The following is a 22,279-nucleotide window of genomic DNA, read 5'->3' on the forward strand; positions in this document are numbered from 1 at the left end:
AGGGTCTTAATGTACACAAACATTGAATGCTAAGAAAACAATCAGAAAGTGATTTCTAACAACTAGAGGTTGACATATTTGCTCCTCTAGTACAATCAGAGGAGCACCACAGCTCACCGTCTTAAAAAAAAGGAAAAAAAAAAAGAGCACACAAATCTATGAAAAGTATTTTAGGAGTAATCTGTGGTCTCAGTTTGAATCTGTGTTCTCAGCTTGAATAAGAAAGTCTTCTGTCCCTCATTATTGTATTGGTCATCTCCCTCCCCCCAGCCAAGAATCTTGAGAATTCAAGGACCTGTTCTGCCATTGCTCCTTCAACAATGATTATCCCTGGGGAAGGTCAGATGGAGGCTTCCTTCTGCTCTTCTCACCACAGGCAGAAAGGAATACCCAAACTGAGAGATCCCATGGTTGTTTGAATGGAGGAGTGCCCCTAACTCAGAGATTAAATCCTCTTTAAAGGCTGAAAGGTAGTGATTTACCATAAAGCCACCTAAGGAATCCATGACTGAGGTGAGAAATGAACAGGGCGCTTTATTACAGGAGTTAATACGAGAAGTAATTTTGCTATTATCATACCTATGTACATGAGCAGCCCCTTGGTTTCATACATGCAGTCTCCTATGCACTAGGCAGTTCCAACACTGTGCTGCCTGGTCATGCATCAAATCAAGAAGGTCAGAATGGGGAAATTAGGATTATTTAAAAAAAAAAAGTATTTTAAAAAAATTATGTCAATCAACCTCCACTTTGGACAAGTTCCAGAAAGTCAGAGTGTGTCCACATTCAGGAGCAGCACAGAACAGCAGTGGACAGAAAGTGAACCATGGGCCACCATGTTGACCACTGGCCAATTTCCAACAGATCACCTACTGCCTGCTGGTTGCTGAGAATCTTACAAAGAATGAGGAAGTAAGTAGGCCTTGATCTGACAGAGCAAGGCACTTACATTCTTAAGCAAGAATACATACTTAGGAACTTCTCTGGTTTCAAAGAGAAACCACTTCACCCAAAACAGAGCTTGCCTTTTAATATCTCTATCACTATGAGTGGATACACATATGTTTTTTGTTGTATTTTGCTTTGAAATGGTATTGGGGGGCAATAGATCACTTGATTTCAAACTAGAGCATGGAGACAGGCATTGAGCCAATTGGAATAATTCAGCTTACAGAGGCTGAGTAAACACACAAATGTGCTCATATTGCACCTCATGCAGTGGCCATATTTACACATCACTTCAAGCCAGAATTCTGGAAGATCATGTTAATTTTAGTTTGCCCTCATCTGTTTTATTTCTGTTAAATCATTTGATTCTGGGTTATGCTTCGTCTAAAGTATACTATATATGGGTTAACTTCTTTCTGGCTCTGAAATCTGGTGTATTAATAAATTCATGAGCAGCGATTCTTTTTAAAGAACTATTCTTAGTGCTCTAAAGCAGATGTCTTCAAGTACATTAAGAGTGGACATGGGTACTTTACCACTTCTAAGTGAAGTTCACGTGGGCCAGTTAATTGCTGACTTAAAATACAATTAATGCCTGAAAACAAATTATCTAAGATGAGCAGCAGCAAACACATGCTGAAACTGTTTGCATGTAATGGTGTGTGCTGGGTACGCTCCGCAGCTTCTTTGAATATTCAATCCCTGATCGGGGGTATCTATGTGATATATGAACTCACAGTTAACATAACTAACTGTGGATTAACTGTGAGTTGTTTAACTCACAATTAATCTATAGTGTCAGGGTAAGGATATCATGTAGCAACCCCCAATTGGGGGCTGAATATTCAAAATGGCTGCAGAACACACCCACCACATGTTGTGGCAAATTTGCTGTCCGGTCACTGTTGAGCAAGTTTCATGAACCCATAAACTAAACCAAAGAAGAGTTAATGCCGGGGGTGAGGTGGGATAAATTTCTTCGTTATCGATTGAAAACAAACAATGTCTGGGCAATATCTACACAGGATTCGCAATCCTTTTATTAAAAATTACCAATTGCTTGTATCCAATCCCATAAAAACAGAATATACACCAAGTTCAAATTTTATTATAATTTGAATTCTATTTACATGCTTTTAGATTAATTAGGTTCCAATTACTGCTGTTGGTTATAGTTTATTTTGTAATTAGAGATACCTATTCATATGGTAAGCAGTCTATGAATAAGTAACAGTGGTATAATTTACAATAACTGTGTATGAGGACCTTGTGATATTGACAACATTTAAACTACATGTTGATCCAGTTCACACAATCACTGTGGCTTAAACAACCCACTGTTTAAGCTATGGTGTGTGCCAGCATACCTGGTGCCATTTAACTAATTACCCACCCGGGCATGGCTTGTGTCCTCCAAACCCAGGCGGCATGGGTTGCTGGAACGGGAAACAACCCTCAAATAACACATGGGCTGTTGTTGCGTTATTTAAGCTGTCATGATCGTGTGAACCAGGCTAAGTTGCCCAATACTTGAAAATATATGATAGATATTTCCTAGTTATTCGAGGGAACATTTCTATTAGGCTACCTTCCAAAATGTTAAATTACTAGCCAACTCAAAAGACGGGTGGAAAAAAAGACTCAAGGAAACTCATTCATGCTAAATGGACTTGTCAATACCCCCTTGCTACTTGAGTGCAATCCCTGCTGCCTTCAGTATTAAGTCACAATTGACAATCCTTGTGCTCCTTCCCCAGAATTGGCTCAATATCTTATTTTCTGTAAGTCAGCAGTAGCAAGGCTAACAAAGAAGACAATCGATTGATGCTGCCTCTAAGAGAGGTTGTGCTAAGCCCTGAACATTTTAACTGTGCCAGTAAATTCAGCGAAGGGGGAAAATCAGCTCTGAGTAGGACTGTATCACAGTCACTCATACAAGCACAACATGATTGACAAGAAAGTGGTTCTTTGGTGTAAGCCTTCTTCTAAAATGATTGGATAGCAGATGATGGTGGGCCCTTTTATATGTAACATTCCCAACCTCCTAAACCATGGGTTAGTGAGCTGGAAATGTGTATTAGGCTACTAGGAGGAGGGCTTTTTCTGCTGTGGCACTCTGTGGAATGAGCTGTGGAATGTGCTCCCTAGTGAGGTTCGCCTGGCACCTACGTACATTGTATTCCTTTCGGTGCCAGGTTTTTTATTTTTTACCTTTTTATTTTCCCAGGAATTTTAGCATTTTAGCTTTCTAGAGTTTTAGCTTTGCTGTTTTAAATCTGTATTTTAAATTCTTGCACTGCTGCTAGGTTTTATTGAGGTTTTATTGTTATATTGTGGTTTTAATGATCTATATATTTTATATTGTTTTACTGCGTGCCGTTTGGTTTTAATTTTTGTGAACTGCCCAGAGAGCTTCGGCTATTGGGCAGTATAGAAATGAAAACAAACAAACAAATAAATAAATATTAGATCTACAGTCAGGGCCAGAAATAGTGGAACAGTTTTGGCAGTTGGCCTCTGTACACCACCACATTGAAGTTGAAAGGGAACACACCCAGATGGGAGCAAAGTCAGGACTTCCAGCTGTAATTCAAGGGGTTTGACAAAAGTGGGGCACTAACCCCTTGAATTACAGCTGGAAGTCCTGACTGCTCCCATCTGGGTGTGTTCTCTTTCAACTTCAATGTGGTGGTGTACAGAGGCCAACTGCCAAAACAGTTATCCTTGTTCCAATATTTCTGGCCCTGACTGTATGTGCTCCTCCTCACCTCTTTCCCTCATGCACCAGCTTCTGCACACTAGTCCTGTTTGACTTAAACTTCAGTTCCCTGTTACATCCAAAACAGGAAACTGTGGCTTAATGTCAATTACTAACCAGGATCTTAAATTACATTCAAACCATGGTTAGTCAGCAAACCAACATTAAATCACAATTCCACAGGGAACTGAAGTTTAAGCTAACCAGGATCGGCCAACTGAAGTCAGTGCGCAAAAGAAAGATACATCGGGAGGGGTGAGTGCGCTGGTTTATATTACACTTATTCCTACCTTGCTAAATTATGGTTTAAACTTTAAGCAAACTTGGAATGTTACATCTGAAACAGGCCAATGAACGGATTTAAAATATTTCAATTTAGCATCCTGAGCCAAGTTTGAAAGCATGTCATTTATTTATTCGGCTAAATCTAACTAGTTTTACCATTGAAATTCTGTGTTTGGGTCAAGACAAGATTCATCAAATGATCTGACCAGATTCACAGTCAGTACTTCAGGCACTAGATGTACTACATGGACTCCTGAGATACAAAATTCAGAAATCAAAGGAGTCTGGGAAAAAATTAAATGGAATCAAACCAGCTCCAACCATATAACCTTAAGATCAATAAACAAACTTTGCACCCCAGAACTTTTTACAAGCGCACAGCACTACAATGCACTATCATAAAATGTACTGAAATAGAAAACCTAATTGTAGTACTGGTTAAACTGTACTTGCCAGTTTGATTGTCCCAGTGATGGGACAGAAAGGAACGATATAGATATTTTGAATAAGTAAATACACATACTACTGAGCTCATTTAGTCTGGAAAAGCAGAAAACAAAAAAGTAGCACAGTCCCTTGTCTCTATTCTAATATATGAGGTCAACATAATAAAGATAGCCATTTAGCACAATCTTATACATGTCTATTCAAGAAGCTGTATGTAGGAATGCAGCTTTAGCTTGCTTCATATGTAATAATATAAAAGGGTACATACATATCAAAAGTTGTGCAGCACTTTCTACAGTCTTCAACCCTTCTTGCACTGGTTTGAAGCTTTTTGACAAAAAACCAATGTGAAAAGCTTTACTGAATCCTGGCGTCATGCAAATCAGTCCTTCACTTTTTTCTCTTATAGTTCACACTGATATTAGTTGAACACTCTGCTGACTTTTTAAAGCTGGTATTAGCCTGCTAAAGATTCAGTTTGAGCATAAGAACATTTCTCATAATGATGAATAGCAGAAATGCCTCACCCAAGATTTAGTTTCTGCATGAAAGCTTAAGTATTTTCAGCTAAACACAACTACACGTCCATAGTTACCCCTAAAATTATGAAAGTTCTCAGTTATGTGCTAATACTGAAAAAGAGGAACCATTACTTGTTTGGTTAAGGGAACTTTGTACAATAGGTGGCAAGAGCGGTATATCCTCTGGTGCTCTCAAGTTCTGTCCTTAATGCACAGATGTATCTCTCATATAGCCAGATGTTCAAGACTGCCCTTGTTTAGATTCCATGAAAAGGGTTGGCGAGCCAGAACAAGTGTACTAAAGGCAAGGCCATTCATTCATACATACAAAAGGAAGATGAATGTCAGCACTCAAGGAGAAACTAAGCAAAATATACTTACACCCACTCAAAATTCAGACTTTTTATACATTGATTTTCTTTTACTTTCATTTTATATAACGCTAAAGAGAAATAAAATGGTGAAGCAGCCACAGGTGCTGCAAAAAGCTTTAAGAAGTAATTTATTTATTAATCTTATTTATATAACCTCCCCATAACAAACGTTGTCTGTGGAGGCTCACAACACAGATACACCATTAAAAAGTACAACATAAAACAATAACATTAGCATGCCTCCCTCTTATGACAAACTCTTCTTGGTTAAAATCCTTTTCCTTCTGTAAAAATAAGGGGTTAGAAACAGCACTCCAGAAAGCCTTGCCACTAGGCTCAGTTTCTGAAAGTTGAGGGAACTGCAAAACAGTTTGTGACATTATTGCTGTTGTTGTTAATTACATTTATGTCCCACCCTTTTTCCTCTTTAAGGAACCCAAGGCGGTGTACATAATCCTCCTCCTCTCCATTTTATCCTCATAACAACCCTGTGAGGTAAGTTGGGCTGAGAGGCCCAAAGTCACCCAGCGAGCTTCCATGGCCAAGTGGGGACTAGAACCTGGATCTCCTGACTCCCAGTCCAACACTCCAGCCACTACACCACACTGGCTCTCATTAGATATGTGCTAATGTTGGGGATAAGATTGGTCAAATATTGCTAAAATACTTTTGAAGCCTGAATATGAGAAGATGATAATCAGCACAGTTGATGCTTATGCTAAATACAAATTAGGTAATTATTGTGAAACAATAACATTAACTTAAAAAAATTCTAGTGAATGTATTATCTTTCACTTTTTTTTCCTTTCCACCCTAAGGAGCTCAGGGCAGAGACATCCATGTCCTCCATTTGTGACGTGTGAGACAGGTTATTTATTTAAAACATTTGTATCCCGTCCTATATCATTAAGATCACAGGGTGGCCTACAGATAAAATCAATTTAAGCAGTATTAAACAATAAATAATTTAAACACCTGAAAACATATTAAAACCATTAAACAAGCTACTACCAATCAAAATGTAAAACAATAAAACAGTTAAAACAGCTAAAACGGCGTGCTACTTTAGGGAATGCATTTAGCCCTCAAACGCTTTGGTAAAAAGCTATGTTTTTACTTGGGGCTGAAATGAGACCAATGTCTGCGCCAATTGGTTCTCCAATTCCACAACCAGGGGCATTCCACAACCAGGGTGCCATAGCAGAGAAGCCCTCTCCCACATCCTACAATAGTGTATGTCTCGCACTGGTGGGAAGCCGAGGAGGGCCCTCCCAACAGATCTCAGTCCTCGGGCAGGCATATATAGGTTAGGCAGAGTGTGTGTGACTGGTCCGATGTCACCTAATGGATTCCATGTCTGAGTGATGATTTGAACCAAGGTCCAGCCATTTATCCACTAGGCAGTGGCTTTGGAGATACTAGCAGTTAGAGCTGGTAGCCAGTGGGAGAAGCTGTGCAATGCTACCTGGTTTGTCCTGACTCCTGCAGAGCTAGGGAACAAGCTGCCCTCACTTCTGCCCTTACTAACAAACTGAACTTTAATGAAATTTTAAAAGGTAATTTACACAGAGACATTCTTGGAATATTTGACCAGAGTCAAATAAGAGGTGGTCAACTGACAAAATGTGACTGGTCAATAGATCAGCATGCAACCATACAAGGAACGGTTGCTGTCAAAGCCCTGCTGATTCCTTGCATACACTTAACAGGGGCTTTTGGATTGTGACTATAAGGAGTAACCTTTGAGAATCTACTCAAAGCTTGCAATCCTATACATATTTACAAGTAAGTCCCCTGAACTCACGAGGCTTTCTTCTGGTAAATGTGAACAGGATCCACCAAAAACACACACACATGGATTTGTTTTCCTTTAAGCATGCACTTTTGGATATAAGTTTAGGCAGTTCAACGATGGCAATGGGTAGATATTTCTCCCCTATGCTTTATGTTTGTATAAAGGAAAGTAGTAGCAGTGCTATTATAAAACATATGGGGAGGGACCAACAAGGCAGCCAGGAAAAGAAAGAAAAGTAGTTCAGCCTTTGATAGCTGAGTTTGTTGCAACAATGTGATAGCTAAGTGGATATATCAGACAGTTAAACAAGAATGTGGCACTAGACAGGAAGAAGAGAGATCTGGGGTAAATTGGTATAAGTTGATTAGCAGCATATAGGTGGTACTGAAAGCAAGGAGAGAAGAGAGGACCAAGAACAGGACCCTGAAGGACCTCAACAGACAGGGGAAAGGCAGAGAAGGGTCTTCTCCCAATGGAAATGTTGAATGAGTGATGAGAGATGGGAACATCTAAGAAAAGGGTGATAAACATCTAGAATAAGGGTGATCAATTGTATGAAAGGCAGGAGAGAAGTGGAAGAGAAGGAGTAGAGCGCCTTTGATTCGACAAAAATCCAAGAACGCAGTATGGCAATGCTTTATTAGGACCAACCAAGATATCACAATGTTGTGAGCAAGCTTTTGAGTTGTTCAGAATTTGATGTTAAATGGAACAAGGCTAGATATTAAACAAAACAAGCTTGTTCACAACCTTGTGACATCTTGGTAGGTCCCAATAAAAATATTAATTATACTGTGCTCTTTGGATTTTTTCTAATGGTCCAGTATGGCTACCTACTGCTTTGGATTTGGCAGCGAGAAAATCAGGCAAACTTAACAAGGGTAGTGTGTCAGTGGAATGCAGAAGCCAAATAGTAGAGCCTGAAGATCAGAGTTGAGTGAACAACACATTCCAAGAGTTAAGAGGCAAATGGAAGCAGTGAGATTGGGCAGTAGTTAGAGGACAGGTCAGGGAACCTTTTTGAGAGTGAAGGGTATGGTGGCATGTTAGAACACAGAAGGGAAGGAGCCTGAGGAGATACCATGACTGGGGGGCATGGGGGGAATAGCAGGGGACATGGCAAATAGTAATCAGGAGAGTACAGGATCAAGAAGACATGCGGGTTGGTGGGGTTAGATGAGGACAGCAGAGTGTTTTTAGGAAACTTTTTTTTTTTTAAACACTGGTCCAAAACAAAGTATATACTGTATATAGTGTTACATGGAGCACGCTCAAAATTAGAAAAAAGGTGTCCTAAAAAAATTATTGGGCAACCGAACAAGTTGCCTAGGGAGCTTGTCTAAGAGAAGCAGAGATGACAAATTGTCGATTAGAGGCAAAACACATGGCTCTGTTAGAAAAAAATTCAGTTTTTCAGTATAAAGACATGAACAGAAGATACAATAGGAAATGCCTGGTGCACAGTAGATGATCATAAAAAGCTTAACAGATGAACCAAAGCCATTAAAAAGGTCAGTTGTGGACTCATGATACAGCTGAAGCCGAAGTAGTGAAGGCATCATTTAGAAATACCAAATGAAAAATCAACTTTTCTCCAATTATGTTCTTAGAGAACTAGAACTGAATCTCAAAGCCATTAAAAGAACAAACAGAGCACTTCATACTGGCTCTAAATACCTGTAAATACCATTATTTCTACAAAGTGCACTGGCACTACACCAAGTGCTGATCTAAATTGCCAGAACTGTTTGAAACTTCTCATTAGAAAAGTTAAGATAACATCACCTCCTTCTTCAACCCATCAGAACTTTGTATACTTCTGGCATAAAGGCTACACTAGGAAACAGAACAGTAGTATCTCAAAGCCCTGTATCGCTAGACTTCTTGTCAGTGAGTTATGTCCATATTTTAAATATGAATGTACCAAGTTAAAAGCTGGACAAGCACCCATATTCTGTTACCTTTAAAAGCCACCTTGCCACACAGGCATGTAAGGAACCAAATCAATCAGATTTGTAATTTAACTCAGAACTAAAGGGTACAGAACACAGCCCACTCACTCTCATTGATTTAACTTTAAAAACAAGAAACGAGGCCCAAACATAGTCAGTTCTACGATAAAGACTAAAAACCAGCTTTGGTTATGCAGCCTAGTTGATCTTCTATTGCCTAGCTTGTTTCTAGGAAACCTTGCTGTCTGCCCTCATTCCCAGATTGCTTTGGTAATTGAGGCACTGTCAACTCATCAGATCCAAATTTTAAAGGCGCCTGTGGAGAGCAGGCGCACCCTCAACTGTAATGCTTCTTGCTAAAACAGAAACAAAGCCAACTACTATTAGAAAAAACTTTGGGGAAGAAAAAACTACACAGAACATATTTTAGTACCACTAACGAAGATTAAAAGAGCACAAATTAGGTTCTTAACGCTTTCCATCTAAAAAAAGATCACAATGCTGAACTTCTAAATACCTTTAGTTTGCACTTGGCATTTAGAAGAGACAGAATACATTAAACAGCAAAGATTAGATACTTAGGGAAAAAAGGGCTGTGCCTGTGTTCACACGCACACACAAACATCCAACAAAATAACATCTCCGAGATTAGCCTGCCAACCTTTTTGTTAGCCAGCTTGAAAGTAAATGGGAACTGTCTGCAGAAACAGAATGCCCCCTCAGCGGTTCAGAATGAATTTCAAGCCTGTGTTCCATTTTGTCTTTTGTAAGTCTAATGCATTCAACACTATAGTGAACTGACAATTTAAATAACTACATTTTAAAAACAAACGCAGCATTGATGTTAATGTGCGAAAATGGTCCCAACCCTTGGGAGCCTGGGTTCCCACCATTGTTTACTGTGACAACAGGATATAATTGCTTACTTACTTGGCAGCAAACTTTACCATCTGCTTACTTGCATGGTCTCCCACAGCTACCAGAGCCTGGACATTAAACTGCTGCTGACGTAGGACTAAGAAACACTGTTTTCCTGAAAAGAAAGAGGAAGGAACAATGCAGGTGTGTTCAGGGCAAGTTACTTGGGATCTTTCTGAATGAATACAAAAATATGTTCTACTACTTTAAAATTAAGCCAGAGTTTAAATGCTCACAAAGCAACGTATACAGGCAGATATGTGTATCCTTTGCTGCAGCTTTTACACAACAATATTTTTCGGGGCTTTTAATCATTTCAAATTATTTTTAAAGGCAATCATAAGTTTGGTAAAGTAATTTTGGGACACTACCACATGCAGCTTTCTGAGAAAAAGCACAAATCAGCGTGCTTTGTATAAATTGTCACCTATAAATTATGCCAGTGTCACTGATACAGATGCTAAGGTCCAAAGAACTATCGAGCTACTTCTGCTTAAGGTTGTGCAAACACTTTGGATGAAGCTTGAATCCAAGGCGAATATCCCCACTTTGGAGATATTCAGACCTCTTCCTAATCAAAGGTGACTCAGGAGGCTTTGGATTTGCCTTCGAGGGTGTATTTTAACTTTTTTCATCCCAATTCGATCCTTTTTTAAACTTCTCAGAAGATTTCCATAAATGCAAAAGACCAAGCAGGGAGGTGGGGATAGTTTTATGACTGACAGCTACAGCTTCTAATCAGAGAATGACTTTACTAAGGCTTTCCAGTGCTTTTGAGAAGGACACAGAAGAAACTTATCAGAAACTGTTTCAGTGATTTCACTACTCTTTGCTAGATTATGTCTGAGTGGAAGAAGCAGGAGAAATGCCAAAGACAGCCCACCAATACCCCCACAGTGCTGGTTGCTCCTGTCCCCGCAGGCTTCCACGAGTGCGTCATGCCCTGCACCCTGGCTTGGTCTGCCGTCCACAACTCCTCTAGCACTTTCTTCCTGGCTGACTGTTACCAGGAGGCATCACACACCTGCTAAAGGCATTGCGTGCTGGCAACTTATAATAGGAGGCATGAGCTTTGGCAAGCAGGTAGCATAGCTGGGATCAATGGAAAGCTCAAATACTACCTATGCTTCCTGTCTGCTTCTACAGCAACCCAGACTCTCCTGCTGCAGTCTGAGTTGGTGCAACAGGAGCAGAGGGTCATCAGGGCACTGGGTGTGCCTGCTCCTCCCCATAACCCCCAACAAATGTGCCTACTACTCAGAAGTTAAATATCCCACTAGATATGCCTCAATTAGCTCGTTCCTATGTCTTTAGGATTTCTGAAGTGCTACAATTTGTCCTTAATGTTATCACATTTTTATATTTTTAAGATGGCCTAAATGTTAAGTGTAAAACCTACTTCAATGTCTAAAGAAGACTACAAGCAACAATATGATTGTCTCTTATTATGCTACAATGATCTTTACAATACGAAATCAACTTAACTTTGAACTACAAAGGAAGCAAACCCTTTTTCTAGTCTATGACTCAAAAACAAAAAAATGCTGCAGACTTAACTCCACAAGAAACTCAAGCCTTAGAAATGTCTGAAAAAAAGCAGGTTACAAGGAAAGCAAAGGCATGCTAATTATTTCAGCCTTGCACTGTCACCACCACCAGGGCTGACAGATTTTATATTGTACGAGTAATATCAACTTGTTCTGTTCCAATTACACTGGACGCCAATTTGGTTCTAGGCCCAATTCAAGTTCTACAGAGCAATCATACCGAGTTATGGGTTTATTCCCAGGTAAATGCATACAGGATTGCAATCTCAGCCTTTAAAGTCCTATATAGTCTGGGATCCACATAGAAAGCTTCTTCTCCTTATACGCACTCAAACATAAGTGTGATCAGGCCAGCAGGCACTGCTTGTGGTTCCATCTTGCTAGAAACAAGGCCTTTGCCACAATAGCTCCTAAGCTCTCTGCCTGATGTTAAGGAAATCAACATCTTTGCTCTGTTTTTGGAAAGTGCGTAAAACCTCTCTTTTTCAGTGGGCACCTGGATGCTTTGATCTGTTTTGTGGCTAATGTTTGGTTGATTTGGAGCTTGATTTGGTTTTCACTGCTACTGATCGTTTTAAGTGATTTCTTTATGATATTTCATAAGGTATTTCCTGCCTGATGTTGAGTGCTTTGAGTCTATGGAAAAGCAGCCTATAAACATTTTAAATAAAAATAAATAGTATCAGTGTCAAAGCAAATATCCCAGTCTAGAGCAAATTTGCGTATATGAAGAAACACCTTGGCCTTTCTGGGAGTAGCTCCTGTGACAAATGATTCTTATTTGTGTCTCCCAAGGTTACTCACATTTTTTCTTAAATGTTTTTAGCAGAGAGGAGAAATAGAAGGAGGTGTGATGAACATGCCTGATCTCTTAACTTGGTAATACGTGATTCTGTGCCCCCAGGTCTAAGCTCTGGACGTGTGATCAGAATGGCTATTGTTTAAAACTCTCACATTTTTGCTAAGAGGCAACTTTGAGTCTTTTTCATCACCACATGCTAAGAATAGAACCATATCATAACTAGCTATATCATAACTACATGAGCCAAAGCATTCACACACTAAATATTTTAATCCAATTCATAAAGACTGGTACACGTTGAAGGGTTTACTCTACTAAAAAGAAAGCTAATGGTTAAAATGATTTCATACTTCTGGTGGTAAGTGAACTTGCTAGAAACATTTTAAGCAGTTCTTTTAAACAGATAAAATGTATTTCCCATACGTAACTCAACACCTTTTAAAGAGCTTTCTGACTTATAACATTACTGGCACAATAAATTGGTGAGTGGGCTTCTGCTGAAAACTGAACCTACCAATGCCTGCCATCAAAGGAACCTGGATCACACTTCTCACTCTCAATCTGAAAGCTTCGATTCCTATCAGCTAGCAGTTTGGACCAGAGTATTGCAGTTAGCATAAGGAAGGAAGGGGAATTTCTCTTCTTATTACTACTTTGCCAGGACCTACCTACTAAATAATTCTATATAGCACAAGATCAGACTAGGTTTAGATCAAAATAGCACAAACCTGCAGTGACCAAGAATGTTAAAAGCAACCCTGCTGCTTTGTTTTGTCAATCTAGTCCAGCATTTTATTTTCAGCAGTGGCCAACCAGATGCTTCTAGAAGGCCACAGGCAGGGCATGAAGGCAATAGCCCTCAGCCACTGGGGGTCCCCCAGCACAAGCTAGTCGGCATCATGCTCCTGCCTCTGGACCTGGAGGCTCCAATGAGCTATCATGGCTAACACCCAATGACAGACTTACCTACCATTGGCACTAACAATACCAACAGCTGAAGCAGGAAGTACTTGTGCCTCTGTGATATACAGAGGATACACTGTCTCACTCAGGGTCAGATCTGTGCACTCCAAGAATTTATTTCAGAATATGGGTCTGCACGTTACATTCTAGTGGACAGGCAGAGGAACACATGATCCTCACATCTACTAGTGCACTTCATGTCCATGTCAGCCACAATTCTGAATATTGTACACACACACGCCAATTAGAAAATGAAAAAAGACGTTATATTTTCTGATCGAGTACCATCCTTTACATGAACATCAGCAGGTTCATATTTATGCATGTTAACAATCAAGTACTTTGCTACACAAGTAACAGGGTGTTACAAGCCAAGGGCAAACCAGACACAATGAGAAATGCAGCTTAGCCACTGCAAATGACCAGCTTACATCAAGTCTCAACACAAGTACATCCCTGTCTTTGCCTGTAATATGTACTTATGGAAACCCATATCTTGACATTAGTATGGTCCTCCTTATTACTGGCTACCAGAAGGTGGAGGCGCACTATGTGGCAATGTCATGTTATGCATTTTCTTAACTGCATATTCTGGACAGAGGAGGGAAAACTTAACACAGCATGGTTGTTTTTGTCACCAAACAAACATTTGTCATTGTGGCTACTTCTTCCCTCTGTAGGAACCTAAATTTGGATGTGGAGGAGGCCAGCACAAGCCACAGCTAAACCACACCATTTTGTTTCAGCCTTTGGCCTGACTTTTGAATAATCTTTTTTTAATCTATTGCATCTTGTCTGTGAGACAAGTAAAGTTCTAACCAACAGAACAGCTGTCAGCCTTTGATGTCACCTGAAGAGGTTAAAACACATTTAAGCTTGTACACTGGAAACGGATCTCCAAGGAAACTTGCTCTTTCACAGCGAAGAAAAATGACAGGCAGGTGGTTCTGTATGATGAAGACATACCATAGAGCTCAAACTTAGAGGTTCCCTTTGCGGCTGCTGTTAAGAGCAGATTTAAAATATGAGCTGAAATATTTCATTTGCGGAAACATGAAAGCCCAATTTGTTCCAGGGCTTCCCATTTCCTTTAGAAAGTATGATGTACCAAAACTGGTCATATTCTGATTATCCAGCTTGAAAAGAGAAATTCCAGCAAGCCTGATGTGATACTTCTGCAATGATTTTAAATTTTACTTCGAAATGGTACTTTAAAGGCATTTAAAAACAATGTCTAACTATACAATCCTCATGAAAAACCATATTTATTTGTAGAAAAAACTGATATAGTAAATCTACATTTTAAACATATTGCGCAAGTATGTTGAAGAACTTAAAGCACAGGGTATATTATTTATGTCACATGAAAGAGAGACATGAGTTTTAGCTATTGCATTTGTAACAAACACTTTGCAATTCTGTCCAGTATTACTAGTCTATAAAAATTGGGGGCGGTGGGGAGAAGTAGGAAACTAGGGCATCTAACAATGAGTGTGACAACTTACAAGCGAACACTCTGTCCTGCTGCACCTATCTTGGAGATGACAAACTCACAAGTGTCGGAGGCTGCTACTTGAAATCTACCTGGCGTGATCTACTCAAGAGTAAATTGCCATTTCAAGCAGTAGGCTGGCGCATTGACTCAGGGGAAGACCTACTGCTTGGCACCTCTTTTCCAGTCAGTCCTCTTGCCAAGGTTCCTCTAGCCTGGTGACTGGTCAGCTGGTGGCTAGAATACTTCCCACCAGTGGATTTGCTTGTACATAACCACCTCAACCTGCTGCTTAAAGCAACAGGCTGTAATGTTTTTGTGAAAACTTCTTGAGCTGCTATTAATTAAGAGCAGTACAGGAAAGAACTAGGACAAGGAGATAAAACTTGGGCTTTCTTGACCCCCAATGAAGTGTACAAAGGAAAACTGGTGTGCACACAGTCCAGGACAATTTTTAAAGCTTTCTTACCTTTTGCTCTGCTGGTATGGATCCTGCCACGAACCCAGACAACTTCATCAGCTCTCTCTCCTGTCAAGTCCTTTATTCGAATCAACACACGATCTGAATACAATACAGAATTATTTAGTTACATTCATGAGAGGGGGGGGACACTAGTCATTTTTAACCAACAAAAGCCATCCTGCAGATTTTATTCACCTTTAGATAAAAAACTATTTACCAAAAACTCCTGGTAAAACTATGGGTTGGATCCAGACTTGAGCTCAGTGGAGCTCTATTCAGACTGGAGAGATAGGACAAGGCAGCAATATTTGTTGAGTCCTCCTTCCCTTTGCAACCCTGTGCCCCTTAGAAAGCTGCTCCAGAGGGTTGCGGGACCCTCTGAACACAGTGGGAGGTGGTGCTGGAGGAAGGGGGGATTAGCAAGAATCACCACGCTGCTCCCTTCCTTCAGTGGAGTGCCTCTGCTAAATTCCACTTCCCTCCACAAATATCTGATAATGATCCCATTTGGCCTAAACTAGAGGTATTTTGGAATATATCAGGCTCTCTAATTTTAAACCTTGTTTGGAAAGTAATTGGAAAGAGAAACCAAGTTAGAACAAGGAGAAGTTCTAACTTCATTTGTCTTATCTTCTCACATAAAGCCAAGTAACAAATTTAGGTTTAAAAGCATAAGACTTGTCTTACAGTGAAATTCCAGAATAGGCTCTCCAGTCATGAAAGAATGGAACTTCAGGAGGGTTTTTTTTTAATAGAAATGATGCACATACATTTAAAAGGCATTATGCATTGCATTTTAATCTCTTGCCTCACTAGCGTCCTACAGGGAGTCAAGAAGAACAACCTTGTGTCTATTTCTTCTACCACTCCAGGACCAGAAAGCTGAGAACAGTGGATGGAATGGGCTAGTGGTAAATTGCTATTAAGGAGACATGTGCAGATGGCTTTGCTTACATGCTTGGAATATAAATTCAGTGTGGATTTAGAGAGAGCCAGTGTGGAGAGCCAGTGTGGTGTAGTGGAAAGAGTGTTGGGCTGGGAGCTGGGAGATCTGGGTTCTAGTCCCCACTTGGCCATGGAAGTTCACTGGGTGACTTTGGGCCAGTCACATACTCTCAGCCCAACCTACCTCACAGGGTTGTTGTTGTGAGGATAAAATGGAAAGGAGGAGGAGAATGTAAGCTGCCTTGGGTTCCTTACAAGAGGGAAAAAGGCAGGATATAAATGCAAATAATAACAACAATAATAATAATAATAATAATAAATGATAATCATGTTACTTCTCAAGAAAGAACCATCATCAAATCCTTCTTTAACCACATCCCATTTGAATTCCTTATGTGTATGAATACCCCAACTATGAAGGTGGGGGCTAGTCATACAAGTCTCTTTCCCACCTAATCAGTACTCTCCCCACTGGTGGGGCAGTGACCCTGTGTCAAAGACCCGTACAACTAAAACCCACCCCCATAATTGTGATATTTACAACTAGGTTTGTACAATGAGGAAGTGGCTACCATGTAGTTGCAGGGGAGTGTGTTTGTGTGTGTGTGTCTGAGAGAGAATGAATGGTGGGGAGGAGCTCTGCTTAGATGCATGAGGAATGGGCTTTTTGTTATTTTCTGTGTCATAATTTTCCTGCTAAAGTCAGTGGAGATCCCTTACTAAAGGTTATTCTAGACCAAACGTGAGATGGGCCTCCTCAGAGGGGCTTGAGCAAATGATAGGAAAGGCAAGTTATTTCTGAATGCTTACCTTACCCCAGCTTTTATATAGTTTAATCTTACTCTTACATCTCCCAATTACAGAGAGCCATGCACCTTCCTACTTGCATTTGATAGCAATATAAGCCTGAGCTGCACTCTCCATTTATGCTTGGGAGTTCCTTCATCTTCTGCCACAACAGTTTCTGCCTTTGACAGACTTTCTTTGCAACAATTGTGGCCTTTTCCATTAGAGCAGTCTTCATTTCTCGCTTTCTCACACATGGGAAGGATCAAACTTTTATTCTGGGTTGTTTGCTTAGAATATTTCACCCTGTCATGGCATTTCATGAGTTCTGCCAATCCAAATTACTCTTTCGACTAGAGTTTCCAAGGGGAATTTTTGGCATAATTTTCAGTATTAGCATTTTAATATATTTAGTACAATAATACACTTGAAATTTGTAATAATGCATTTTATAAGGCAGGCAATCCTGTAAACTATTAATATAGCTGTTAGTTGAAAACTTCTGCTGCTAAGAAAGCAGTTCTTTCTGCTCAGCAGCACAACTAAATAGGCAATACCAGATTATTCTATGAAGACATATCTGCTCCTTTTGACAACCAAGTTTCACTCTTATACCCCTTCATATTCTTACACCTAAGTGTTCTCTTCCAGGCTGGTGTCTGTTTTGTGAATCTTTTACTTTAATACCTCCACGGCTATCAACTGTCATATTATACATTGAGCAATGATTCTCTTTGGAAGTAATTTTTAGGTTCTGCATATTCACTGAAGCTTTAAAAAAAAGATAACATGATTGTATTTGAAAAATATAATGAATCTCATAATTCTGTTGCTGATAAGTGTAAGGATTGGTTAGTGGTAGTCACTGCTTTTCCTTGAAGGGACATCTTGTCTCAGTAACTAGGGCTGCAATCCTAAACACAGTTAATAGACAAAGTAAGCCCTATAGAGCACAGTGGAACTTGCTAGTAAACATACATTGGACTGCACTGCTAAATTTTTTTTTTCCTAAACTTGTAGTGAAAGGAATACTCCACTGCACTGCTGCTATGTCAGAGTGAAAAAATAGAAGAACAATCAGTGTAACAAGTTCAAACTGAATTTCAAGTTTCAGCATTGCTAATGATAACTGAAATAGATTCCCCAAGTCTTAATCAGACAGAATTACATCAATTTTAAATTATTTCGAAACTGCAACATTCTCCAGATGTGAACAAAAAGGACAAAATGCGGTATTACTTTTTTAATATATCCCTAATGTTCAAGGCATCACCCACAGTGTGCATTAGATTAGCATTTTAAAAATTACTGTATACATAATGGCCCAGCTATCATTAAAACCAGATGGCAAACACGTTTGTCTACATTTTCTGATATAGTTCAAATTATTATTGTTAACTATTACACTGGTCATACAAAAAGTCAGAAAGCAATTGCTAAAGAGAAACATACTGAAGAAACATACTTTTTACAGAAGTAGGTGAAGCAATTCTGCTTTTTCTCGGTGACTTTTCAAGTGTTAATTGGTCGTAACTGGAGTTTGCTTGGTTTTTAAAAAAAAACAACACACACACCCTGAAACTGTAGTTTTCCCTTCCCCAACTGTGATAATCTGCACCTCTAATCCTGTGAAGTAGGTCACTGCAAGACACCTTTTTATCTATATTCCTCAGAGGTTGCACTGCCACCACTCACTTATTTTCTTAATGCAGAATCCTATGCATGTTCAGACAAAAACAAGTCCCACAACTCCAGGCATGTCTCAACTAGCACGGCTGAATGGGGCATGCTGGGAGTTATAGAACTTTTTTCCTGTCTAAATATGTATTGGATTGCCACCTTAAGGTCCCTTAGTTTGCCCATATGAGAAGACAAACTTATGAAGTTTATATGTGGAGAAGGACAAGCCTATTTCAGAGCCTTCATTAAGTTCTTAAGAACCAGGTTAGCATGTTTGCCAATGACCCCAGCACATGGCTAGCCCATCTTAAAGGGTAGGGAAAAGAATCAAATCAATTACAGTTTCCCATGCAATATATTTATTAAAGAACCAAGCAGAGAGAAGTTGAGGAATAGTCAGTTGCTTAAAAAAAATAGAATAAAACATCAAACTAGCTCACTAACAAGATTCTAGGAGTAACTTATCAAAGCAGCTTACTGTTTGGGGGTGATCCCCCTGGGCCTCCAGAGCATGGAAGAGTTTTACCTTGACTCTTTGCCAACCACCCAAAAGACAGAGACAAATTTACACAATGCAGGTTTTTTTTGGGGGGGGGGGAACCTCATGGAGAGGAAAAATTCAAACTAGCGAATCGATACCCTGGGAGGACCTGATGATGCATCCTCCAGGTGATTTCTGCAGTGCCTACTTTGCAGGAGCCCTTAGAAGGACTAAACAAAGGCAGATTTTGGGATCTAGAGCAGACTGGTCTTTGCTCAGAAGCCTTTCCAGACCGTGTGTGTGTGTGTGTGCGCACGCGCGCTGAATTCGTTATACCAACCCACTATTGCAACTTAAACATTTTCAAACCATTCTACCAAACATTCTTCAGCTTCCTGTTCCTTCCAACTCCTTTAAAAAATTTTTTACAAGGAATCTTTGCTCCAAATTATCTCATTTCTTACTTTATCAAAACTGGAACAAAACATCTCAACTAGTTTCTGTTTCAACATTCCAGTTTGCAAATCCAGCACAATGTACATCCTGAGGAGTACATATTTAGATCACTCCCAGCTTGCACACATAATATGTCTTCTCAAGGTCTACATCTAGCACTATGGCCTAATAATAATACTGTGTAGGCTAAAAACTCCTAAGAACTTAGTTGCAAGGCTGAAGTACAGTTGTAAGCAGTGAAGGGCATATCCACATGCCTACTTAGGAATCAGACGAGTATATGCTGAGAATCCAGGAATGGCTTTTTATAGCTGTCTGTTTCACAAGTAGACATATACATAAACCATTTTCTTACCCAAAGAAAGTTGCCAGAGCATTCCCAGCAAGAAAAGTGGCCTTTACTGGCTTAGATTTGTACTTCTCTTAAATATTGCTTACTTCGTGTTTAGAGGAAACTGAATTTATTTATTTTATTTATTATTAAATTTATTAATCGCCCATCTGGCTGGTCACCCAGCCACTCTGGGCGATGTACAACACACCATAAAACAATTTAAAACAAATTCTACCATAAAATTTTTTTTAAAATACCCTAACCCACCCCAAATGCCTGCCTGAACAACCACGTTTTTAATGCACGATGGAAGTTCATTAAAGAGGGGGCATGACGGAGTTCCCTAGGGAGGGAGTTCCACAGAGTGGGGGCCACCACAGAAAAGGCCCTCTCCCTCGTCCCCACCAGTCTAGCTGTCCTGGCTGATGGGACAGAGAGAAGGCCATCTGAGGCTGATCTTGTTAAGCGGCCTGTCAGGTGTTGCTGGAGGCGCTCCTTAAGATAGGCTGGGCCAGAACTATATAGGGTTTTAAAGGTCAAAACCAACTCCTTGAATTTGGCCTGGAAAACAACTGGTAACCAGTGCAACTCCTTCAGCACTGGAGTGATGTGATCTCGCCGGCGGCTGCCTTTAATCAGGCGAGCCGCCGCGTTCTGTACCAGCTGCAGCTTCCGAACCGTCTTCAAGGGTAACCCCACGTAGAGCGCATTACAGTAGTCTAAACGAGAGGAGACCAGGGCATGTACTACCGATGGGAGCAGATGGTCGGGAAGGAAGGGGCGCAGCCGCCGTATCAGATGGAGTTGATACAGCGCTGTCCGGCTCACAGCTGACACCTGAGCCTCCATGGACAGCTGGGAGTCCAAAATGACCCCCAGGCTGCGGACCTGGTCTTTCAAGGGTAGCCGTACCCCATTCAACACCAGGTCAACATCCCCCAGCCTCCTCTTGTCTCCCACCAAAAGTACCTTGGTCTTGTCAGGGTTCAGCTTCAGCTTATTCCTCCCCATCCAGCCACTCACCGTCTCCAGACATTTGGACAGGGATTCTACGGCCAACCTTGGTGAAGATTTGAATGAGAGGTAGAGCTGCGTGTCATCTGCATATTGATGACACTGCACCCCAAAGCTCCTGATGATAGCCCCCAGCGGCTTCACATAGATGTTAAATAGCATCGGGGAGAGGATGGAACCCTGTGGCACCCCACAAGTGAGCGGCCACGGGTCCGAAACCTCCTCTCCCAGTGCTACCCTCTGGTACCTGCCGGAGAGGAAGGACCGGAACCACCGCAATACAGTGTCTCCAATGCCCAACCCCTCCAGGCAGTCCAGGAGGATACTGTGGTCAATGGTATCAAAAGCCGCTGAGAGGTTGAGGAGAACAAGGAAGGAGCATTCAGCCCTATCCAGAGCCTTCCTCATATCATCCACCAAGGCGACCAAGGCCGTTTCTGTCCCATGCCCAAGCCTGAAGCCCGACTGAAATGGGTCTAGATAATCAGTTTCTTCCAAGTGTGCCTTCAACTGCACCGCCACCACCCGCTCAATCACCTTGCTCAAAAATGGCAGATTTGAGACTGGGTGAAAGTTGTTCAGAACTTGAGGATCCAAGGAGGGCTTCTTTAAGAGCGGTCTTATCACTGCCTCCTTGAGGGCTGATGGCATCACTCCCTCCTCAAGGGAGGCGTTCACCACCGCCTTGATCCCCTCACCCAGTCTCTCTCTGCAGCTCATAATGAGCCAAGATGGGCAAGGATCAAGTAAGCAGGTGGTCGGCCTTACAGATGAAAGCACCTTGTCCACTTCATCAGGAGGAAGAAGCTGGAACCGATCCCACAAAACCGGTTTGCCACAGGCCTCCTGCTCACTAACTGTATCCACAGTGTGCAGAGTAACACACCTAATCTGATCAATTTTATCTGCAAAGTGCCTTGCCAAAGCCTCACAGGAGGCCTTAGAATGCTCCAGTGGTTCCGGAGCCACAGGACCGACCAGGCTCCGGACCACTTGGAACAGCACTCTGCAGACGCGATGGAGGCAGCATAATATTCCTTTTTTGCTGCCCTCACCGCCACGTGATAGGCTGAAGATACAGCTCTACCCCGTGTGTGATCGTCTTTGGAGCGAGACTTCCGCCACCGGAGCTCTAGCCGTCTCACCTCCTGTTTCAGAGCTCGTAACCGCGGACTGAACCATGGTACAATCCTATGCATACTTGACTGGGAGTAAGTCCCACTGAACTCAATGGAATGTCTATGAGCAGACATGCATGGGATTGCACTGTAAGCAAAATTAATGAACAGAACGTATCACTGAAATTTAACGTTTATTT

General features: G+C 40.9%; 1 protein-coding gene across 2 annotated transcripts in view; it reads right to left on the minus strand.

The window, feature by feature from the left end:
- DARS1 (aspartyl-tRNA synthetase 1) overlaps positions 1–22,279 on the minus strand; it is a 65,703-nt gene that overhangs the window by 37,866 nt on the left and 5,558 nt on the right. For both annotated transcript variants that reach the window (XM_084809437.1, XM_084809444.1), the window contains exons 3-4: positions 15,272–15,364; positions 10,011–10,113 (exon numbers count right to left, since the gene is read on the minus strand). In XM_084809437.1, the coding sequence (XP_084665563.1) occupies positions 10,011–10,113; positions 15,272–15,364 (196 nt within the window). The remainder of the gene's footprint in view (positions 1–10,010; positions 10,114–15,271; positions 15,365–22,279) is intronic.

Source organism: Heloderma suspectum, chromosome 1 (genome assembly GCF_057233095.1).
Source record: "Heloderma suspectum isolate Gila_16-S chromosome 1, 16-S_ref, whole genome shotgun sequence".
In the NCBI taxonomy this organism is placed as follows: Eukaryota; Metazoa; Chordata; class Lepidosauria; order Squamata; family Helodermatidae; genus Heloderma; species Heloderma suspectum.